General features: G+C 42.5%; 1 protein-coding gene across 1 annotated transcript in view; it reads left to right on the plus strand.

Moving 5' to 3' along the window:
* Positions 1 to 18,286, plus strand: part of col4a2 (collagen, type IV, alpha 2) — a 41,293-nt gene extending 23,007 nt beyond the window's left edge. The window contains exons 4-46 of the mRNA XM_015014807.1: positions 46 to 90; positions 178 to 294; positions 386 to 454; positions 553 to 588; positions 1,293 to 1,346; positions 1,429 to 1,464; positions 1,622 to 1,663; positions 3,301 to 3,363; positions 3,474 to 3,518; positions 3,613 to 3,669; positions 3,758 to 3,793; positions 3,874 to 3,918; positions 4,293 to 4,347; positions 5,880 to 5,993; positions 6,790 to 6,939; positions 7,019 to 7,090; positions 7,170 to 7,321; positions 7,415 to 7,487; positions 7,604 to 7,710; positions 8,822 to 9,005; positions 9,389 to 9,433; positions 9,728 to 9,802; positions 9,883 to 9,981; positions 10,832 to 11,053; positions 11,142 to 11,303; positions 11,395 to 11,565; positions 11,673 to 11,816; positions 11,908 to 12,024; positions 12,124 to 12,305; positions 12,709 to 12,772; positions 12,874 to 12,948; positions 13,053 to 13,160; positions 13,242 to 13,349; positions 13,458 to 13,529; positions 13,794 to 13,919; positions 14,017 to 14,133; positions 14,616 to 14,777; positions 14,885 to 14,983; positions 15,561 to 15,707; positions 15,828 to 15,944; positions 16,158 to 16,349; positions 16,861 to 17,147; positions 17,747 to 18,286. Of these exons, the coding sequence (XP_014870293.1) occupies positions 46 to 90; positions 178 to 294; positions 386 to 454; positions 553 to 588; positions 1,293 to 1,346; positions 1,429 to 1,464; positions 1,622 to 1,663; positions 3,301 to 3,363; positions 3,474 to 3,518; positions 3,613 to 3,669; positions 3,758 to 3,793; positions 3,874 to 3,918; positions 4,293 to 4,347; positions 5,880 to 5,993; positions 6,790 to 6,939; positions 7,019 to 7,090; positions 7,170 to 7,321; positions 7,415 to 7,487; positions 7,604 to 7,710; positions 8,822 to 9,005; positions 9,389 to 9,433; positions 9,728 to 9,802; positions 9,883 to 9,981; positions 10,832 to 11,053; positions 11,142 to 11,303; positions 11,395 to 11,565; positions 11,673 to 11,816; positions 11,908 to 12,024; positions 12,124 to 12,305; positions 12,709 to 12,772; positions 12,874 to 12,948; positions 13,053 to 13,160; positions 13,242 to 13,349; positions 13,458 to 13,529; positions 13,794 to 13,919; positions 14,017 to 14,133; positions 14,616 to 14,777; positions 14,885 to 14,983; positions 15,561 to 15,707; positions 15,828 to 15,944; positions 16,158 to 16,349; positions 16,861 to 17,147; positions 17,747 to 18,001 (4,698 nt within the window). The 3' untranslated portion in view covers positions 18,002 to 18,286. The remainder of the gene's footprint in view (positions 1 to 45; positions 91 to 177; positions 295 to 385; positions 455 to 552; positions 589 to 1,292; positions 1,347 to 1,428; positions 1,465 to 1,621; positions 1,664 to 3,300; positions 3,364 to 3,473; positions 3,519 to 3,612; positions 3,670 to 3,757; positions 3,794 to 3,873; positions 3,919 to 4,292; positions 4,348 to 5,879; positions 5,994 to 6,789; positions 6,940 to 7,018; positions 7,091 to 7,169; positions 7,322 to 7,414; positions 7,488 to 7,603; positions 7,711 to 8,821; positions 9,006 to 9,388; positions 9,434 to 9,727; positions 9,803 to 9,882; positions 9,982 to 10,831; positions 11,054 to 11,141; positions 11,304 to 11,394; positions 11,566 to 11,672; positions 11,817 to 11,907; positions 12,025 to 12,123; positions 12,306 to 12,708; positions 12,773 to 12,873; positions 12,949 to 13,052; positions 13,161 to 13,241; positions 13,350 to 13,457; positions 13,530 to 13,793; positions 13,920 to 14,016; positions 14,134 to 14,615; positions 14,778 to 14,884; positions 14,984 to 15,560; positions 15,708 to 15,827; positions 15,945 to 16,157; positions 16,350 to 16,860; positions 17,148 to 17,746) is intronic.

Genomic DNA, 18,286 nt, shown 5'->3' on the forward strand with positions numbered 1-18,286 from the left:
GATTAACCTACTTTGTTAAATACATGAAACCGTTTCACCCTGAAGGGAATGACCGGTGTACCTGGGTTCTCTGGAAGCGACGGCATCCCTGTGAGTAAACGTCACATCGTTTCTAAATCTACAGCTCAACCTCTGTGTATGCTGACAGGATGTTTGATCCTGTTATTCCCTCTGCAGGGCCACCCAGGACAAGCTGGGTCCAGAGGGAAGCCAGGAGCTGACGGCTGTAACGGGACCAAAGGAGAACCTGGATTCCCAGGATTACCTGGTTTTCTCGGGGGCCCTGGAAATCCCGTGTGTAACTCTTAATCTACCCAGAAGTCTCTGATTACACCTACGTTCATGCAAATTGTAATTTTTTTTACTGCTGCTGTTTCAATTCCAGGGTCTAAAAGGCAGGAAGGGAGCGAAAGGGGACTCTCTGGATGTCACCATTTACATAGAGCGCTTTAGGGTGAGAATCAAACATGCATCACGATTAGAAATGCAAATATCTCTTTATTCACTACATAGAGTAGATTTTACAGAATTGCTTTGAACATCTTTCCTTAGGGAGATCCAGGGAGACCAGGAGAGGACGGATTTCCGGTAAGACACATTTAATTCAACTTAATCCGGTTAAATATGTAAGGGTGTACACTCACACCTGGCTGACATATTTGGTCTGCTTTAAACAGAGCATAGTTCACTCCCCCCTTTGGTCTGGACCAAATCTGTTAGGTGTGAATACACTCAAATGAATCCTCATGTGAGCCAAATAACTGGACCAAGACCCACTTTTCGAGGTGGGCTCAGTCAGCTTCCAAACAAACTCTGGTTTGCTTCTGGTGTGAAGCCCCGATCCGAAGCAACTATAGGAATTATGTCTTTATGGACTTAATGGTAAAATTAAACTAACACTGTATGTGCTGAAATCATGCTTGATCCGCCGTTTTCTGCTTAGCGATGCTGCTGGCAGCGTGTTGTGCATCGGGGGTCCAGAGCATTTCTACTCATTCAGTCAATATCACATCACAAAACCTGTGTTGTATTTCTGCAAAGTAGAAATACAGTAAGCAGAACTTTTAAAGTTTGTTTTGGGGTCTGTGGTCAGTCCCGTCCTCCCATCATTTCTGTCGAATGAGAGCGATGATCGTGGCTTTGGTTGTAAATTATATTCTGCTGGCCAAAAATGTACACAATTTGAGTACAAACTGCACCAAACGAGTAAAAAAAAAAAGCCCGCTTTCTGATTAAAATACTTTTCCTTTTACAGTTCCTTACCTCTCAACTTTAATTTGCTTTTTCTTCAGGGGCCTCCAGGACCACAAGGGCGGGAAGGTAGCAGAGGCCCTATAGGACCCAAGGTAAGGGTCTCTGAGTCTGACCCTGAGTCTCTTATCAAGCTGACTGTTTCTTGAGGAATATGCTGTACTTGTCTTCTGACAGGGTCCTCCAGGTCCTCCAGGGCCACGTGGACCAAAGGTAAAGCATCACCAAAAAATGTTATGCATTTCATTATATATGTGTGTTAATTCCTCTCTGTGCGTCGGGAGATAATAGCCGTACTCTGACTGTAGAGCTAACCGCAGGAAGACATTTGAAAGTGTGAAAGCTGCTTGAAGTGCTTCCTTCTTTGCAGGGCACCATGACCAAAGTGTTGAAGGGAGTCAAAGGAGAAATGGTGAGTACCCACGCTGGTGTTGTTTGTCTAAAGCTTTGCAAAACAAATCATCAAGCTGACTTTTATTGACATAGAGATAAGGAACTGCTGGCTTCATAGGCCCAAAAGGCAGCACGGTAAATATATTTTTAGATATATTTTTAACCCTCCCACGGACTTAAGAGACGGGGTCATTCAGACTCCATCAGTTTTTCAATCTGTGCGCAGTCCGGCAGGGTCGCACTGACTCTGTGTGCGCTTTTACAAAGTTGTTTATATATATATATATATATATATATATATATATATATATATATATATATATATATATATATATGTGTGTGTGTGTGTGTGTGTGTGTGTGGTTTCGGAAATTAGTGCTCTGACTGGACAATCTTCCACTTCCTGCACTAAGATTGTGTGGAGGTTAATACAACAATATGAAGATTACAATGAAATTAATCAGCATTTGATCCCCAAAGGAAAAATATCAATGTCTAGTATTTATGTTAAATTCAATTTAGGGCAGAAAGACAGTTGTAACCAATAATCTTGAAACTTAATTCGCACCTTGATGATTTAAATCAGGGCTTTCCAGGTCAAATCCTTGATCTCTGCTGTCATGCAGCTTTTCGATGCATCCATTCTCCAACCCACCAGAATCAAATCACCTGAATTCCCTCATCGGCATTTCATTCAGCTCTGCAGAGGTCTGGTAACGAGCCACTCAATTAATTCAGGTGTGTTGGAAAATAAGATGCATCTAAAAGTTGCAGACTAATGGCAAGCCCTGAGTTAAATGAATGACGGACCCACGACGATGCACAAGAGTGGTTGTGTTGACTTGTTGCAAACGGATCAACCAGTCAGTGTCTTACAGGTGCTTCTGGTCTCAGTTTGTGAATCTCAAAACATTGGAATATTGATTATATGGATCCATCACACGAAGAGTAATAAATAACTGGCATTTGTTGTTGTTAACTTTCACGCTTATGTTTTACAACTAATAAAACTCAAAATTTAGTATCTCACAAAAATATAAATATTACATGAGACCAATAAATAGGAATTGTAATCCCTGATCATATAGAAAATACTGAGTGGATCGTTGTCACTGAGCTGTAAAAGGTAATTACTGAAAACGTTTGCTGTTCATAGATTGCTGTGTCAAAGCATATGGGCTGGAAAGTTGAGAGGAAGGAAAATGTTTTGCAGGAAAAGGCCTGCAAGCATGGATAACTAAAGCCCAGAGTCGTAGAGCAAAGCCCATTCAAGAGTTTGTGTAAGATTCACAAAGTAAGAGCTGCAGCTGGAGTCAGCACTTCCACCACGCACAGATGTTTCCAGGACATGAGCTGCACAGGCTCTGTTCCTTTTGTTCAGCTGAACTAGACACAATGTCATGCTCTCACAGAGACAAAGGAGAAACAGGATTGGACTGTTCCTCAGCGTTTTCTAGTCAGGAACAGAAACTCAACCGCTTGAGGTCCGGTGGGAAGTTTCCATAGTCATTCATGAAGCGGTTCTGCATGGACTCTGCTGGTCTGCTGCGTTTTAGTCCAGAGCAAGTCCAGTCATTAGAGCGTTTCATAGTTGCTAAATGTGTCCTTAAAAATGATGCTGTCAAGTCTAAGTTGCACTCTCTGCTTTGACCACAGGGGGACATCGGACCACAGGGCCCACCAGGAAACTACACCACTCAGCAACGTCAGCCTATCACTGTAATCAATAATAATGCTTGTTTTTTGTTTTGTTTTTGTTTTTATCCACATACCTGCTCTGGTAACATTTTAAACAAAACTTTACCAGATAATATGTTTAATCGTTTTAGGGACCTTCTGGATTACCAGGTGACAAAGGAGAAAGAGGAGATCTGGTACGTGATTAGCCTTTATCACATAATAATTATTTCTGTTTTCATGTTTGAAATACGGGGCTCCTGTGCTAATCGGGTGATGGGTTTATTTCAGGCAGACAACTTAGACGGCAAAGGAGAAACTGGTATAATGGGAATGCCTGGCCCTCGGGTAAGCGTGGTCGCATTTTCACCAATCACCTTTTAATGCTCCTCCTTTTACATGCCTTACATTTATTCTGTTTGGATTCTTGTTTCAGGGCGAAAGTGGTGCGGATGGACCTCCGGGTCGAAAGGTTCGATGATGTTACTCTGTTTAACCTCGCATTAAAATTAAAACAGGATTTACTGACTTGTCATGAAAACACTGTTTCAGGGCGAGCCCGGTTATCCGGGGCTGAACGGCAGAGACGGACCTAAGGTGAGACAGCAGCGTCGATGAATGCATGGATCCTGCTTTTAAGTGAGCAGCCAATGACTAATCAAGCTAGCGACTGATATCATCAAGAGCCAACTTCCTCTTTCTCTCACTTATAGCATTAGAGTTTGAGAACACAGTGACTATACAGTTTATTTTAACACTTTGACAGATTTTGTTGTCTGGACACTAAATTTGCCAACTCAAATAATGTAAAATTTAAAAAGAAATATGTAAGAAGCTGTTTATGAATTAAATTTATTGCCTCCAGTGACATATACAGTCCAACCGTTTTACTTTTACAGAATCACTGTGAACCACATCTGGATTTTTCTTTGGTTAAAATGAGTAAAAAAATATAATTTTCTCTGTTTCAGGGAGGCAGAGGTGATCCAGGGGAGCTGATTTCATCAGGATTTCCCTGGTCTGTGGGTAAGGTGATAAACGACTGAACAAGCAGTTAAATTTGAGCACCACAGGTCTAAACTGTACTGAAGATGTTCTGGGTCGTCTTGTTAAAAGGCACTAAAATATCCTGAAGATAAGATAATGAATGTGAATAAGCAGCAAATCTTCCAGAGGTCATGGTGTTTCATTATCTTCTCTGCTGAGCTGTGTGTTTCCTTTTTTATTCATCCATTGAGAATGATGTAATATCAAGACAAAAACAGCAAGCAGATGCAGCAACATCCTTATTTCTTGACGTGTTTTGAAGGAATTAGAGTCATTTCTATGCTAGAGAAAAAAATCACACGGCTCGACGTAGTGGATAATATTTTCCTTTTTGTCACATCTTTAGCAAAGTGTAAGTGAAGCATGTGATCATCATGAGGTAGAAGATGACCTCAAATGTCTGCCCTTTCACACATAACACTTTTCTGTTCCACATTTGAAAACAGCTGAATAATGAGGGCGAAAGGTTACAAGAATCACAACTGACTTATTGTGAAACTGTGTGTGGAAATGAGGGACATTACTCAAAGTGAATAATGAACGTTAGTGAAACAAATGAACTTCCTTCTGAAATCCCAAAGTGAGACGTTTAAGACCAGTAGACGAACAACTAATTAAGATCCTGATCAGCAGGAAAATTTACTTACCATGGTATATTTTTTCTCTCCTTTAACCTTGTTGCTTGTTTCAGAATCATCTTTCTTATATGACTTGCAATTCATACAATGGCACTTCTGAAGAAGCACCACTAACGTACCAGTTCGTCACTGGAGATCTCATGCATTGACCTTGAGTTAATTTGGGGGAAGGATTAAAAGAAACTGAATATACTCCAACTATAGCTAGAAGACAAGAAGCAAAGAGACAGATCCAGTTGTCTGAAACATTAAATTTGCGCATGAAATCAGAATAAACAATAATTTGTTGAGTTTTCCCAACTTAAATTATGTCCGGATTCCCATATTTATATGAGAATATAGTGCTCCAGTTTAATTTATATCTTAATAACGGTCTGATATTAATAACAATTATGTTAATCTCTTTACATACTTGTGGTACGTCGACACCAGACAAACGCTCAAAGTACTTGTCAAAGGTGCCACGTTGAATAATCTGTAAAGTTGTGAGGAACAGAAGAAAAGCTGCTTCTTGTCTCTCTTTTTGGACTCTGAATTGAAAAAGACAAATGAGCTCAAGCAAGTGTTACGCCGTTCCTTCAACCCAACTCAAACTGTTGGGTTGTCTGTGTGTGCCTTTATTGATCATAACAATTGATCAATTTACACATCTGATCCTAAAGCCTCTTCAGTCTCTTCACAGTAAGATTAGGATTACATTAGACCAATAAAAATTGAAACATTTTTAAAGAAATGGTGGCTTAATGAAAAGCATGCACGACTATTGTTTTGCTGGAATGTTGACAGTTCATTTGTTATTGGTTGAGAGACCGTGATGCGTCAACTAGAAAGCACCTCGCTGAAGTTTTCTCTACCTGTCTGAACTTTTTTAAGGTGGCCTTCCTGGGCCCCGTGGTGAGACGGGTCCAGATGGAGAGAGGGGTCCGATCGGAGACAAAGGCTTGCCCGGACCACCTGGACTTCCTGCCTCTGACACACAGCAACAATGTTCGTAAAAACTGAATACATAAGTCGCAAGTAGTTTGCAAATTCAGAGAATTGGCATCAGTTATTTGAGGTCTGATGTGTTACTGCACAGTCCTTTTGGCTCTCTGGCAATGAATTGACTTTTACAAAATTTGGATACAGGTTTAGTTTCAACACTTTTTTATATCACTAAACCGTCAAAGATTAAACAAAATGGTTACGTATTTATAAGGTTTTATTATAAATGACTATAGAACTGCTATAAATATCTAACTTTGAACTTTATACGCTTTACCTCAACATAGAAAAGGCTTGTGTCTTCGATAAGGTTTTGTGTTCAGTTCATTCACTGATAGATTCCAACAAACTTGTTTCTCGTCTGTTCTTGTATGTCGTAAGATCCGGATGTGACGTGTGAATTTACTTAGACCTTTTTGTCTCCTTCATGTTGTCAGAGAAATGCTATTAAAACTATTTCTTCTTTGAGCTGGTTGGACAACAATCAGGCCTGGGCCAATTGTGGTTAATCCTGGTATCAATGAAACAAAGTATTACTTGATTTTTTTTTTTCTTTTTCTATTCAGGTTATCTTTTTCTAGTATTAAAATTTGAATCTGACAAAATATGTAAAAGGGTAAACACTTGTCCATAGTTCGATTCCTTTCCTTTACTCCACAATACAAACTCTAAACGCATTTCTATAACATCATTCAGCTTCGAACTGAAGATATGTCTGAAATTTTCAGCTGGAGCATGAGCGCAACAAGGAGGCTTTAGATAAAGAAAACCTATTCATTACTCTATTTCCTTTTGTTAGCTTTGGATTTCTTCGACCTTTTTGGTGAAAAGGGGGCACAAGGAGACAAGGGTCTACCAGGAGACCAAGGAAGACCTGCCGTCTTTCCGGGACCCAAAGGATCTGATGGAAGTCCGGGGAGCAGAGGCCCACCGGGACCCAGAGGATCGTGTGAGTGTTTGTGTGTGTGGAGAGAGAGATTCCAGTTTCATCTCCGCGTTTCTTTTCTTTAACTTGTGTTTGCCTGCAGGGAAAGAGTTCTTTAAAGGAGAGCAAGGGCCGAGGGGAAGACCTGGCAATGCAGGGGCTAAAGGATTTAAAGGTGCTCTTCTCACGTGCAGGGAATCTTGTTCTTAGCCTGATTCTGCAAAATCCCGCCTGACTGTGTTTTGTGAAATCAGGGGAACTTGGAGAATGTCAGTGCAGTAGTGAAAATTTCCTCCGCGGCTTACCTGGTCCTGCCGGTGAGCGCGGAGATCCTGGGATGACCGGAGAGTTCGGATACGAAGGGGACATGGGAGACCAGGGTCCCCGAGGCGCCGACGGGTTTCCTGTAAGGAAATAATGACTTCAGTCTTTTTTTTTTATTTAAAATCCTCTATAATGTCTGTTCCCTCACACTTGACCGTATTGCGTTGCTTTGAAGGGATCTGCTGGCCTCGATGGTTTTCCAGGGCCCAAAGGACGAAAAGGAGAAACAACTGTTGCGAGAGAAAAAGGTGCTTAGTTTGTTATTTTATTATTATTTCTAATCATTGACAGAATTACAAGTCGGTTTGTTTTCAGGGTTATGTGTTTTAGAAGTTTACCCATGTACTTTCCTCGATACCCTCAGGATCCCCTGGAGAGCCTGGAGACCCGGGAATTGATGGAGTGGTAGGATTACACGGTTCGCCAGGCCCAAATGGTCTCCATGGTCTCCCTGGTAACCGCGGTCCTCCAGTGAGTCCATCATTGCAGTCTTTAATGTTTCTTTTTTATATTTGGTTAGCTTGCTAATTTGGATTATATTTCTTTGGAATATAATTAGATTTTTCATGGTACTTCATAAATACAAGCCAAGTATTTATAGTTTTGTGATTCTAGCAGAACTCAAAGGTTTTGGGCCTTTATCATATTGCTTAACTTTCTGTCTTTGGAATGCTGATATTGACATTTATAAAACACGCTATTTTACTTCATGATATCTTTTAAATGCACAGGGATTGCCAAGCAGCAGACACTCTGAGATACTCTTATTAAAGCATGTTTTGATTCAGTTTGAGCATTCGATCTGCTTGAGTTTCTATCTGCTATCAATTACAATGGATCTCATAAATCTGGAAAAGCTGCAATTGTACCAGCAGAAGTTTGCTGTTCTTATCCACCAATATTTAAACACAATGGGTCAGTGAAAGAGTTCACTAATTATTGGAGAAACATGGGGAAACAAAGAAATTACAAAAATTGGGATATTGTCCAAACTGCAGACAAGACAGACACTGGTCAGAGAGGCTGCCAAAAGCCAGATATTTCGGACTAAGGAAGGACTGTTTTCTTCTACAGAAACTTCCATTTCCCCAAAACTTTGTGAGAAGACTTTTTATGGCTTGGTGAAATAAAATGTGACCTTTTAGGTCAACATTTCTATAGGTATTTCGCACAAAAACAACTATCCCAACGTGGAAGAAGTTATAAAACCTAAAACCAGGAAGATGAAGAAGAATATTATTTTTCAGCATCACAGTAAAGTCAAGTCCAAATAATTTTTTTTTAAAGTCTTCTTGACAGAAAAACTAAAAGATCTTTAGAATAATCTCACCAGAGTCCAGAATCAAATTTGACAGAAAATCTGTGGACTTGTGTGAACTGGGATGTGGACAAGAGACGTTCCCTTAAACTGATCGATTTGGAGAACGCTTTGCTAAGTCGAGATCCCTTCTTGATAAGAGATTTGCAGATTTTCCACTTGAATAGCACAGAATCTGTCACATTATATGTGGGAAAGGTGTAGAAGGGATTTATCATGGTCTCATTTTTTTAAATTCAAATACCTGGCATTTTTCCCTGGCAGGGCGAAGGACCCAGGGGAGAGCGTGGAGACAAAGGGTTCCCCGGATGGCCCGGTAGACCCGGTTCTCGTGGGGAGGCGGGAACGCCAGGTGAAAGCGTTGTAGGTATCAAAGGACAGCATGGCCCACCCGGTGATGACGGCCTCACAGGCTATGATGGAGTTCAGGGAACGCCTGGAAGTCCGGGTAAGGAGCAGCTGACTGCCTGGTTTCCTTGCTTATATTCATTCCTATTTTTGAGTTGCATATTTTTTGTTTGAAGATTTTTTATTTATTTATTTTTTTTCTGTTTTTGCTCTATATAATTTTCACTTCTCTTTCGAAGGGCTCTCTTTCATAATCCATTACAAAAGCAGTGAATTTGGAATGAACGTTAATGGCTTTTGGTTAAAAAAAAAAGAAGAAGGAAGCATGAACAGCCGTTTGCTTCTCTTCCTTCTGCTGTCTACTTAAACCAAACGCTGCATCCCTCAAACCAGCTGAGCTTGTTTGAGGCCAAGCTTGTGCTTTTGAATAACTCTTGTTCCGAATGCATTTCTCTTTCATTCTCCCTCCTTTTCAACTGAAAGGCGGCTGCATACCAGATGGAGCTGGAGGACAGGTGGATGTGACAGGTAGCTGGTATAATAACGTTTTTAATTTGTTGCTCTTCTTTGCAGCTCCTCTGTTGTGCTTTGCCTCTGACTTATTTAACTTGTCTGCATGAGAACTGAGGTGTTTACACTTTAATATGTACTTTATTGAATCAGCAGCTAATGTAATAATAATAGTGTCTGATTGTGGAAAAACTTCACGCTGGGCAGAAGTCAAACATCACTTGCACCCAAACAGTTATTCATGAACAGCCACTTTATCAAAACGCTTTGACATTGTCCTCAAGGTTGTGTGTCGTATCATTTTTCTCTCAGGTGATTGTGAACCTATCCCAGGTCCTCCTGGTCAGCCTGGACCTCCTGGAATCAGTGGAATATCAGGTTCTCCAGGTAAACTTACCGGCTGACTTGTGATAAATCCTGTATGTCGGATGGTTTCCTAACGTGTTGCTCTGCTTTTGATCCAACAGGAGTTCCTGGCCCAAAAGGTTTCTCTGGTGTGGAAGGAGTCAATGGAGAGAAAGGAGAACAAGGAGAGCGTGGCAGAGGCGGCACTCCTGGACCACGAGGTCAGAAGTGATGAAAAGACATTATGCAAAGCTCTGATGCACAGAAAAGGGGTGGCTTGGGCAAGAATCAGAGTCTGAGATGATGTCCGGACTCAGATGAACAAAGAGTTATAAAACTTGACCGTGTGCTCTGGCCTAACCTTATGTCAGACAAGGGCTCGTGGCTTTGGGGGCTCGGTACAACAACGGAGTGATTGTGTATGCGAGAAACGAAGAGTGAAAATCAATGGCAAGGAGTGAAAGAGAGAAAAAGCCAATGAGTGCTAGCAGCATCGGATCCAAATTCATCTGGACGCAGACAGTCTCTGACATGTGGCAACTTTAAACCAGAACAGCAGTAAAATATCATGGTAGCATCATAGCATATAATCATCAGTGGTGGCTGTGGCTCAGGAAGTAGGAGTTCGTCTTGTAGCCGGTTGGAATCCCTTCTCCATTTTTTTTTGGGGGGGGTTGGCCTGTGGGCCCAGATTCAACTGGAACTTACCTTTAAATGGTCATTTATGCGAGAAAACCATCCACTGTGGTTAAGTTAAAACAATTCTGCAAGGAAGAGTGGGTCAACACTCCTCCACAGAGATTTAAAAGACTCATTGGCTTTTATTGAATATACTTGAGTATGTTGCCACCACAAAGAGTGCCACAACCGGTATTTAGGACAAAAAGGCATTATTTGTCACCTTGGGTCAGGTTGGTTTGAAAGCTTTTGGGTTTAGTTTGAATTCAAACACATCACACATTTTAGGCCCGAACACTGAAGGTCTATAGTGTTTCAAGGAGTTGCCACAGTTATTCTGTTGAGTTGCTACTATAATGAAATTGTCTTTAATGTCCTTTTTTCTCATTGCAGGTTTTCCTGGTCCCCGTGGAGACTTGGGGACTCCTGGCACTAAAGGCTCTTTAGGGAATCCCGGTGTTCCGGGCATGCCTGGCCGATACGGATCTCAAGGGGAAAAAGGTGCTCACGGAGAAGTAATGGGAGCATCGCCTGGCCCTCCAGGCGACCCAGGACTACCTGGCCTGCGAGGGCAAAAGGGCCAACTTGGAGATCAAGGGCAGCCAGGGATTTCAGGTCAGCTGATCTTTTCAACCTGGTCAAAGTGTGGAGTGAGGAGCGTTTGATATTTGCTGGAATGTTCTTGTTCAACCAATGTTTTCAGGAATCGACGGGATGCCTGGCATGATCGGCTTCAGGGGACTGAAAGGCGCCCCAGGCCTGCCAGGGGAAGAGGGAAGACCTGGGCCAGCTGGGACGTACGGTTTCCCCGGGGATCCTGGCAGGTCGGGCCCACCTGGTCCGGCAGGGACAACTGGAGAGCCAGGTTAAAGAAGCAGACACACAGGCATATTCTTTAAAAAGAACAAAAGAGACTTTTCACTGTTCCTACTGGCAAACTTGCTTTTCCTCATCAGGAAGAACTGGAGAGAGAGGACCAGGAGGTGACCCAGGTCCTCCAGGTCCAATAGGATTAAAAGGAATGCCAGGTGCTTATGGAGATGATGGTGGGATCGGAGAGCGCGGCCCGCCAGGTGACCCTGGAGAACCAGGTGCAACTGGACGACCAGGCCTTCAAGGACTCAAAGGTCAGTTCCTTAAAAGGTCGACTGTTTGTGGGTGACATGAAAAACTTGACTATTTGTCAAACTGTCCAAGCTAAAATCTTGTTTTTCTGTCATTTTTTTCTTTTCAGGAACAAAAGGTAGTCATGGAACGTATGGTTTTGAGGGAGTCACAGGAAATCCTGGTCTGAAGGGCTATGAGGGACTAAAAGGGGGGCCTGGAACACCTGGAGAAGTTGGCCTGAAAGGACTGGCAGGTGCAAAGGGAGAGAGAGGTAGGACCCAAGTCATTGACTGGTGTCACTGCTGTCATGGAACTGGTACCTATTATAGCCCTGGTCATTAACCTCTCCCCCCTGCTTGCAGGCGAACAAGGTCTGCAAGGTAAACCGGGGGTAATGTCGCCGAAAATGCTTATCCACATAAAGGGGGCCAAAGGAGAGCACGGACACCAGGGCAGTCCAGGTTTTACCGGACCAAGAGGTCTGTATCTTTAATCTCATATCAGAGTGTTAATCCGTTCTTAGGTCTTGGTTCCCTCCTCTCTCATTTTATATAAATCCAATTTCTTTCCCCCATCAGGTACCAAAGGTGACCAAGGTGTGCCGGGCTACGATGGAGCTCACGGTCTTCCAGGGGACCCCAGCGATGAAAAAGGAGTTCATGGGGATCCAGGTGCACAGGGCCTGCCAGGCATTAAGGGAATGCCAGGGACACCTGGAAGCAGAGGCATCCAAGGCTTTGACGGAATGCATGGTGACAAGGTGAGCAAAGTTACCATGGCAACGTGCTTGCTTAGGAAGTACAGCAGCATAGGAAGTGATGCTTTGCATCCAAATAATTCAACTTGGCTGTCCAATGGGATTCATTATTTTCTTAGAGAATCAGGGTGTTTTTCCACTGATGTGTGTATATTTGAGAGCCACCGTATTATAATAGGTATATTACACAGAGGTAAAATATAAACCTCAGATCAATTCAAAATCTTTTTAAAGTGACCACATTTGTCACCTTACTTAAATAAGTCCTTCCCTGTGAATGTAATGTGTTGACCCAATTTTGCACAATTTTCTTTTCTTTTTTTTTTTTTTTGTTGCAGTAACCTTTCAAATCCCTAAATAAATTTTTAATTATTTGGCCAAACGTTTAAACTGAGTTATCTTTCAGGGGGGCAAAGGAAGCCCTGGTGCCTTCGGTCATACAGGAGTGCAAGGAAAGAAAGGAGGAAAAGGTGAAATAATCTATTTTAACCACTGAACTGCCAATTAGCCCCGGCATGATGTAAATACGTGGAAGTTGCACTCTGTTATTAAGTACAGTAAAATATGACAGGTGACAAGGGCATTCAAGTGGACCTTCCAGGATCTCCAGGATTGAGAGGAGAGGATGGATTTGCAGGAGAACCAGGTACAAACTGACCTCACACTCGTGTGGCTTCTTCTTCACTGGAGCCAATCGTCACTGGTAATCTGGGAGTGGCTGACTTGAAAGGTTTGATATTTCTCCCATAGGTCTGAAAGGTCTACCTGGACCAATCGGGGACCGTGGCATAACCGGATTTGACGGTATTAAAGGGGTAAAGGGAGAAGCCGGGGATCTGGGAATAGAAGGATTCCCAGGTAAAAATACTACCTTTACCCCGTTCATTACACATTCTCACAGATTTATACTCAATTGACGGGATTCTGGTTATTTTCCAGGGTTGGATGGGCAGAGAGGAACTCCGGGGAACCAAGGTCAAAAGGGTTTTCCTGGAATTCCTGGGAAAGATGGGATACCAGGCGTTCCTGGCTTCTCCGGAAATAAAGGTAAAGCAAAAGGGCCGATACACTTTTGTCATTTATCTGAAATACGCGCTGCAATTTTTTAAATTTTTTTTAATTTTTTTTTATAAAATGTATTTTAAATGTGTGCAGGTTACCCCGGCCTACCGGGTCTTTATGGATTACATGGACTGAAAGGACAGAAGGGTGTCTCAGGAACGCCAGGTAACAAACCTAACAACCGCAAAGAAACTGAAATTACTTTTAAAGTGAAATGTGAAGAAAATTTGTTCCACTGAATTGTCTTAGTTTATCAGAGTAGTGGAGGCTGGATGTAAATGTAAAGCACATCTTTTAGATTTTCATCTGAAAAAGTTTTAAAACTGACATATTTGAGCTTTGTAAACATTTTAAGTATTTGTTCTCAATCTCTCCCCCCCCATGGAAGATCTTTGTCTTTTTAAAGAGTGCTCTTTTTGGTCACATCAGGTCTGGACATTGTTGGACCTGCTGGAGAAACTGGAGTTAAAGGAAGGAAAGGAGAAAGCGGTATTCCCAACAGCCAGCCAGGTTCTCCAGGTCCATCAGGACTGAAAGGCTTCCAGGGAAATCTGGGTGAGCCGAAGACTTTTACCTGCTGCACATGCTACATGGGCACGTTTCTGTGGGGCTTCACTTGCATAAAGCTTGACACAATGTTTCATTTATTCAGGTGACTATGGCCAACCTGGACTGCCAGGATTACGTGGCCTTCAGGGACCAAGTGGGACCCCAGACATAGCGGGAAAGAGGGGGGATCCTGGCTTCCCAGGACCTCGAGGATCCCAAGGTTTGTCAGAAAGCAACATTTCTGAATCTCTTTTCTTTCTTAAGCACTTTATTAATTGGGCTTTATTGATAGCTGTAAACAAAATCCCCAGTATAACTGGCAGTGGAATACTTTTGCGTGTACTATCATGATTAGTTGTAGTATTGTATTTTAAATGTTTATTATTATTTTATTGAAGTATTTTTCAGTTTCTTATTTCCATATTGAGGTAAAGGTTTGCTACAGGTTTTACTGAACAGAATCAGTAGTTCCAATTATTTGGGTTAAATATCTCACTCTCTTCACTTGAAAACAATAGTTTTTGATGTTTGGAGAATTACGTGGTTGACTAGAAATAACCTTAATATTAGAAAACTGTTTTTTTTTTTCTGTATGCTAGAAATAATACTCCTCCCATCCTTCTGTTTTTTTCTATTCTAACATTAGAAGTCACCAAGAGTTATTTCTTTATACTTTCATTCATTTGAATTGCTGTTTCCCAGGTTATCCCGGAGCAAGCGGACCGCCTGGACTGGATGCTTTCCCAGGAGAGAAAGGCGTACCAGGCGAAAATGGGTTCCCCGGCCCCACTGGTACGAGAGGATCTCGAGGAGATTCAGGTCCAGCAGGCTACAGGGGCCCTGATGGAATCTCTGGGAAGAAAGGTAAGAGAGATGTCAAGAAAACATCTTTGACCAGACCTTGTGATTCCAGTAGGTCTCTATGTTGTTTCTTCTTATTTATATATGTATATGTGTGTATTTTTTAACAGGACCAAAGGGAGACCAAGGTCACATGGGAATTCCTGGACAGACTGGCTTACAGGGAGAGAGAGGACCAGTGGGCCCGAAAGGAGACACTGGATTGCCAGGTCAGATATGGGCTCCTAATAAACTGGCAACCATTGGATGTTTGTCACAAGGCTCTTTACAGTTTGCTTGTGTTTTTGTATATTCAATCAAACGCTCTGCAATTATTTGTCTTATGTATACCTGAAAAACGATTTCTCGTACCACTTCTTTAGTCTATGACAGGTTTTGATATGGATGATAAGGCTAACCACCCAGGACGCCATTCCGTCTTGATGCTCAAAAAGATATTCAAAACAGACTCTTATTGCTGATTTGCATGTCTTTTTAATGGTAGGGCAGACTCTGTGATGTTTTGTGCACAATCTAGGCAAGATAAAGGCAGTACAGCTAACTACTAAATCTGAAGTTAATATCTGATGAGCAGTTTTCTGTTTAGTGTTAGGCTTTTTCACTTTTCTGAGGGATACAGAACTGCTTTTTACCATCTGTAGTTTAAAAATTAAAATGCTTGGCTTAACACAATAATGAAAGCCACAAAATGTCAAACTGGTCGAACTGGACTTTGTAAAAATCACAAAAATATGTGAAGTGCAGCTACTTCACCCTGAGACACTGAACAAGCAATCAACCCCACAGGTTTTCCTGGAGCGCGTGGCAGCCAGGGCGGTCTTCCACCTTCCATTATAATCCCAGGAGAAAGAGGCCTTCCAGGACCGCGGGGTATCCCAGGCCCGAAAGGGATTTCAGGGGGGCCAGGACCTCGAGGCCCACCTGGAGACCCAGGTTAGTTTACAATTTTTCATACCAACCCATTTTTACCAAAAGAGTATAAAAGTATTTCATTGGTAATGTACACGAAGTACAAGAAAAGCACTGCGACAGATTTATTCTGTTTCTGAACAGGGTTCATGGGACCTGTTGGACTTAAAGGCATGCCTGGGATTGGTGGTACTCCAGGAGTGCCAGGTTACCGTGGCGAGGTGGGCAATGTGGGGCACCCTGGTCTTCAAGGCATGGAAGGTACGTCTCTCACACTGCGGGGCAGTTTGGGATTAGGGTTATAATCCTGGATTAAAAGATTTAAAGTAAATGGGGGTTAAGACAAAAAAATAAAACAAGCAATTTTGAAGGTTCAAATATTGTCTTTGTTGAAAACTTGTCTTAGTAAAATAGATATAAATCGAACCCAATGACAACAACAGATGGCTAACTGAATCCATGATTCCCCAAAAGGACAAAGAGGCAGGCCCGGCGGCCCAGGATTACCTGGCATGGCGGGCCGCAGTATCAGCGTGGGCTACCTGCTGGTGAAACACAGTCAGTCAGACCAGACGCCAATGTGTCCGGTGGGAATGTCTAAACTGTGGGACGGTTACAGTCTGCTGTACCTGGAGGGCCAAGAGAAGGCCCACAACCAGGACCTTGGTGAGCCAGTGTGAATAAGTTGACTCTTCTCTTAGCATTAAATGATGTTGCTGGTTTTGCTAACATTAATCGTACTATCTTGTCATAAAAGGTCTTGTAAAAGCAGAAGATGAAACCTACAAAGTCTCAGAAACCTGCTTTATCTGTTATTTGTGTCCTTTGCCGGGACTGAATCCTTCCCAGCACTTGTCCTCTGATCTTCCCAGTCGGATTCAGTTGCTTTGAGGATTTTTAATTAAGTCATTTAATTTTGTTCCTAAGGGAAATTGGGTTTTCAAAGAGGCAGAATTAATTTTGCATTTCAAGGTTTGCCAAAAAAACCGATAAAAATCGAAGAACCTCTGAGAAAATTCTCGCAAATTCTATTCTACTTAATTTTCCACCGGATCTTGCTTCTTTGAAAACTCAAAATACTTGAGAGGTGAAGCAGGAAACATGGCAGGGAAAAAAAACAAAAAACTTTAAGCCATTTACTCTTTAAACTCACTTTTCCGATGTTTGTTCCCAACAGGTTTGGCTGGTTCCTGTCTCCCACGGTTCAGCACCATGCCCTTTCTGTACTGCAACCCTGGGGACATTTGCTACTACGCCAGCAGAAACGATAAGTCCTACTGGCTGTCAACCACTGCTCCCCTCCCCATGATGCCTGTGGAAGAAAAAGGAATCCAGCCATACATCAGCCGTTGCTCAGTTTGCGAGGCTCCATCAGTTGCTATTGCAGTTCACAGTCAGGACATCACCATCCCACAGTGTCCCGTGGGCTGGAGGAGCCTGTGGATTGGCTACTCCTTCCTTATGGTAAGTTCCTGTTTTGGGTGGAAAAATAAAAGCTCCTGACTTCAGTTCATTTACATTGTGTTGCAAAATCATCTTCACATCTTCTTTGGTGTCTTTTGCAACAGCTTCATGTGAGATAGCATCACACAAAACTGTGATGCTATCTTTGCTTGGTGAAAGACATTATTTTCATGTAGAAGCTGATATTTTTGCAAAGTTCCGCGACCTCAGAGTGAACGGACAGAGTCATCAACATCAGTTTACAAGTGCTTACAAGACTCTCCTTAGGATTTACACCAGAACGTTGACTCAGGCTGTATGTTTAGCATTGCTGTGCATCTGACGGGTGAACCTCTGCAGCAGCCTCAAGTCTTTTGCAACCTCTAATAGATTTTCTTCCAGGATTGTCTCGTATTTAGCTCCATCCATTATTTAAAAACGTAAACAAGCGTCGCTGTAACTGCTGAAGAAAAGTATTCAAGTAGAAATAACATGTTCAGGATTATGTGCAGTGGTAGTTTTTGTGGATTACAAAATGACACCCCATGTTGCAACACTAGATTACCTTTTATTTCCACCTCTGTCTCACTGGAAGGCACTCTCACCTTTCTTTCCCGCAGCATACGGCAGCGGGAAACGAAGGCGGCGGTCAGTCCCTGTCATCGCCCGGCTCCTGCCTGGAGGACTTCCGCACAACACCTTTCATTGAGTGTAACGGAGCCAAGGGCACATGCCACTACTTTGCTAACAAGCACAGCTTCTGGCTGACATCCATAGACCAGTCGTTCCATACTCAGCCGTCATCGGAGACGCTAAAGGCGGGCCAGCTCCTCTCACGCATCAGCCGCTGTCAGGTCTGCATGAAGAACCTGTGAGGAACTCTGCCTCAGCGCCGACAGACGGACCTGAAGTTCTTACCTGACTCGACGCCAACGAGTAACTTTCTCGCAAGCCGCAGAGCTCAGATGTGCAATGACTGTGCAATTCTTTGAGCTTTAATGTGCACTGTAGATACAGCAAGGAAAGCCATAAAATAAGAACAACTGCATCATGGAACAACTGTATGTTTGTTATCTGTAATTTTGTGTGTTAAATTTGACTTGGTGCTTTACTTTTTAACTTATTACCTCAGTTATTATGACACATTGTTAACCATCAAA

This window comes from Poecilia latipinna, unplaced genomic scaffold (genome assembly GCF_001443285.1).
Source record: "Poecilia latipinna isolate Pla-1442-1.1 unplaced genomic scaffold, P_latipinna-1.0 Scaffold1849, whole genome shotgun sequence".
Taxonomy (NCBI): Eukaryota; Metazoa; Chordata; class Actinopteri; order Cyprinodontiformes; family Poeciliidae; genus Poecilia; species Poecilia latipinna.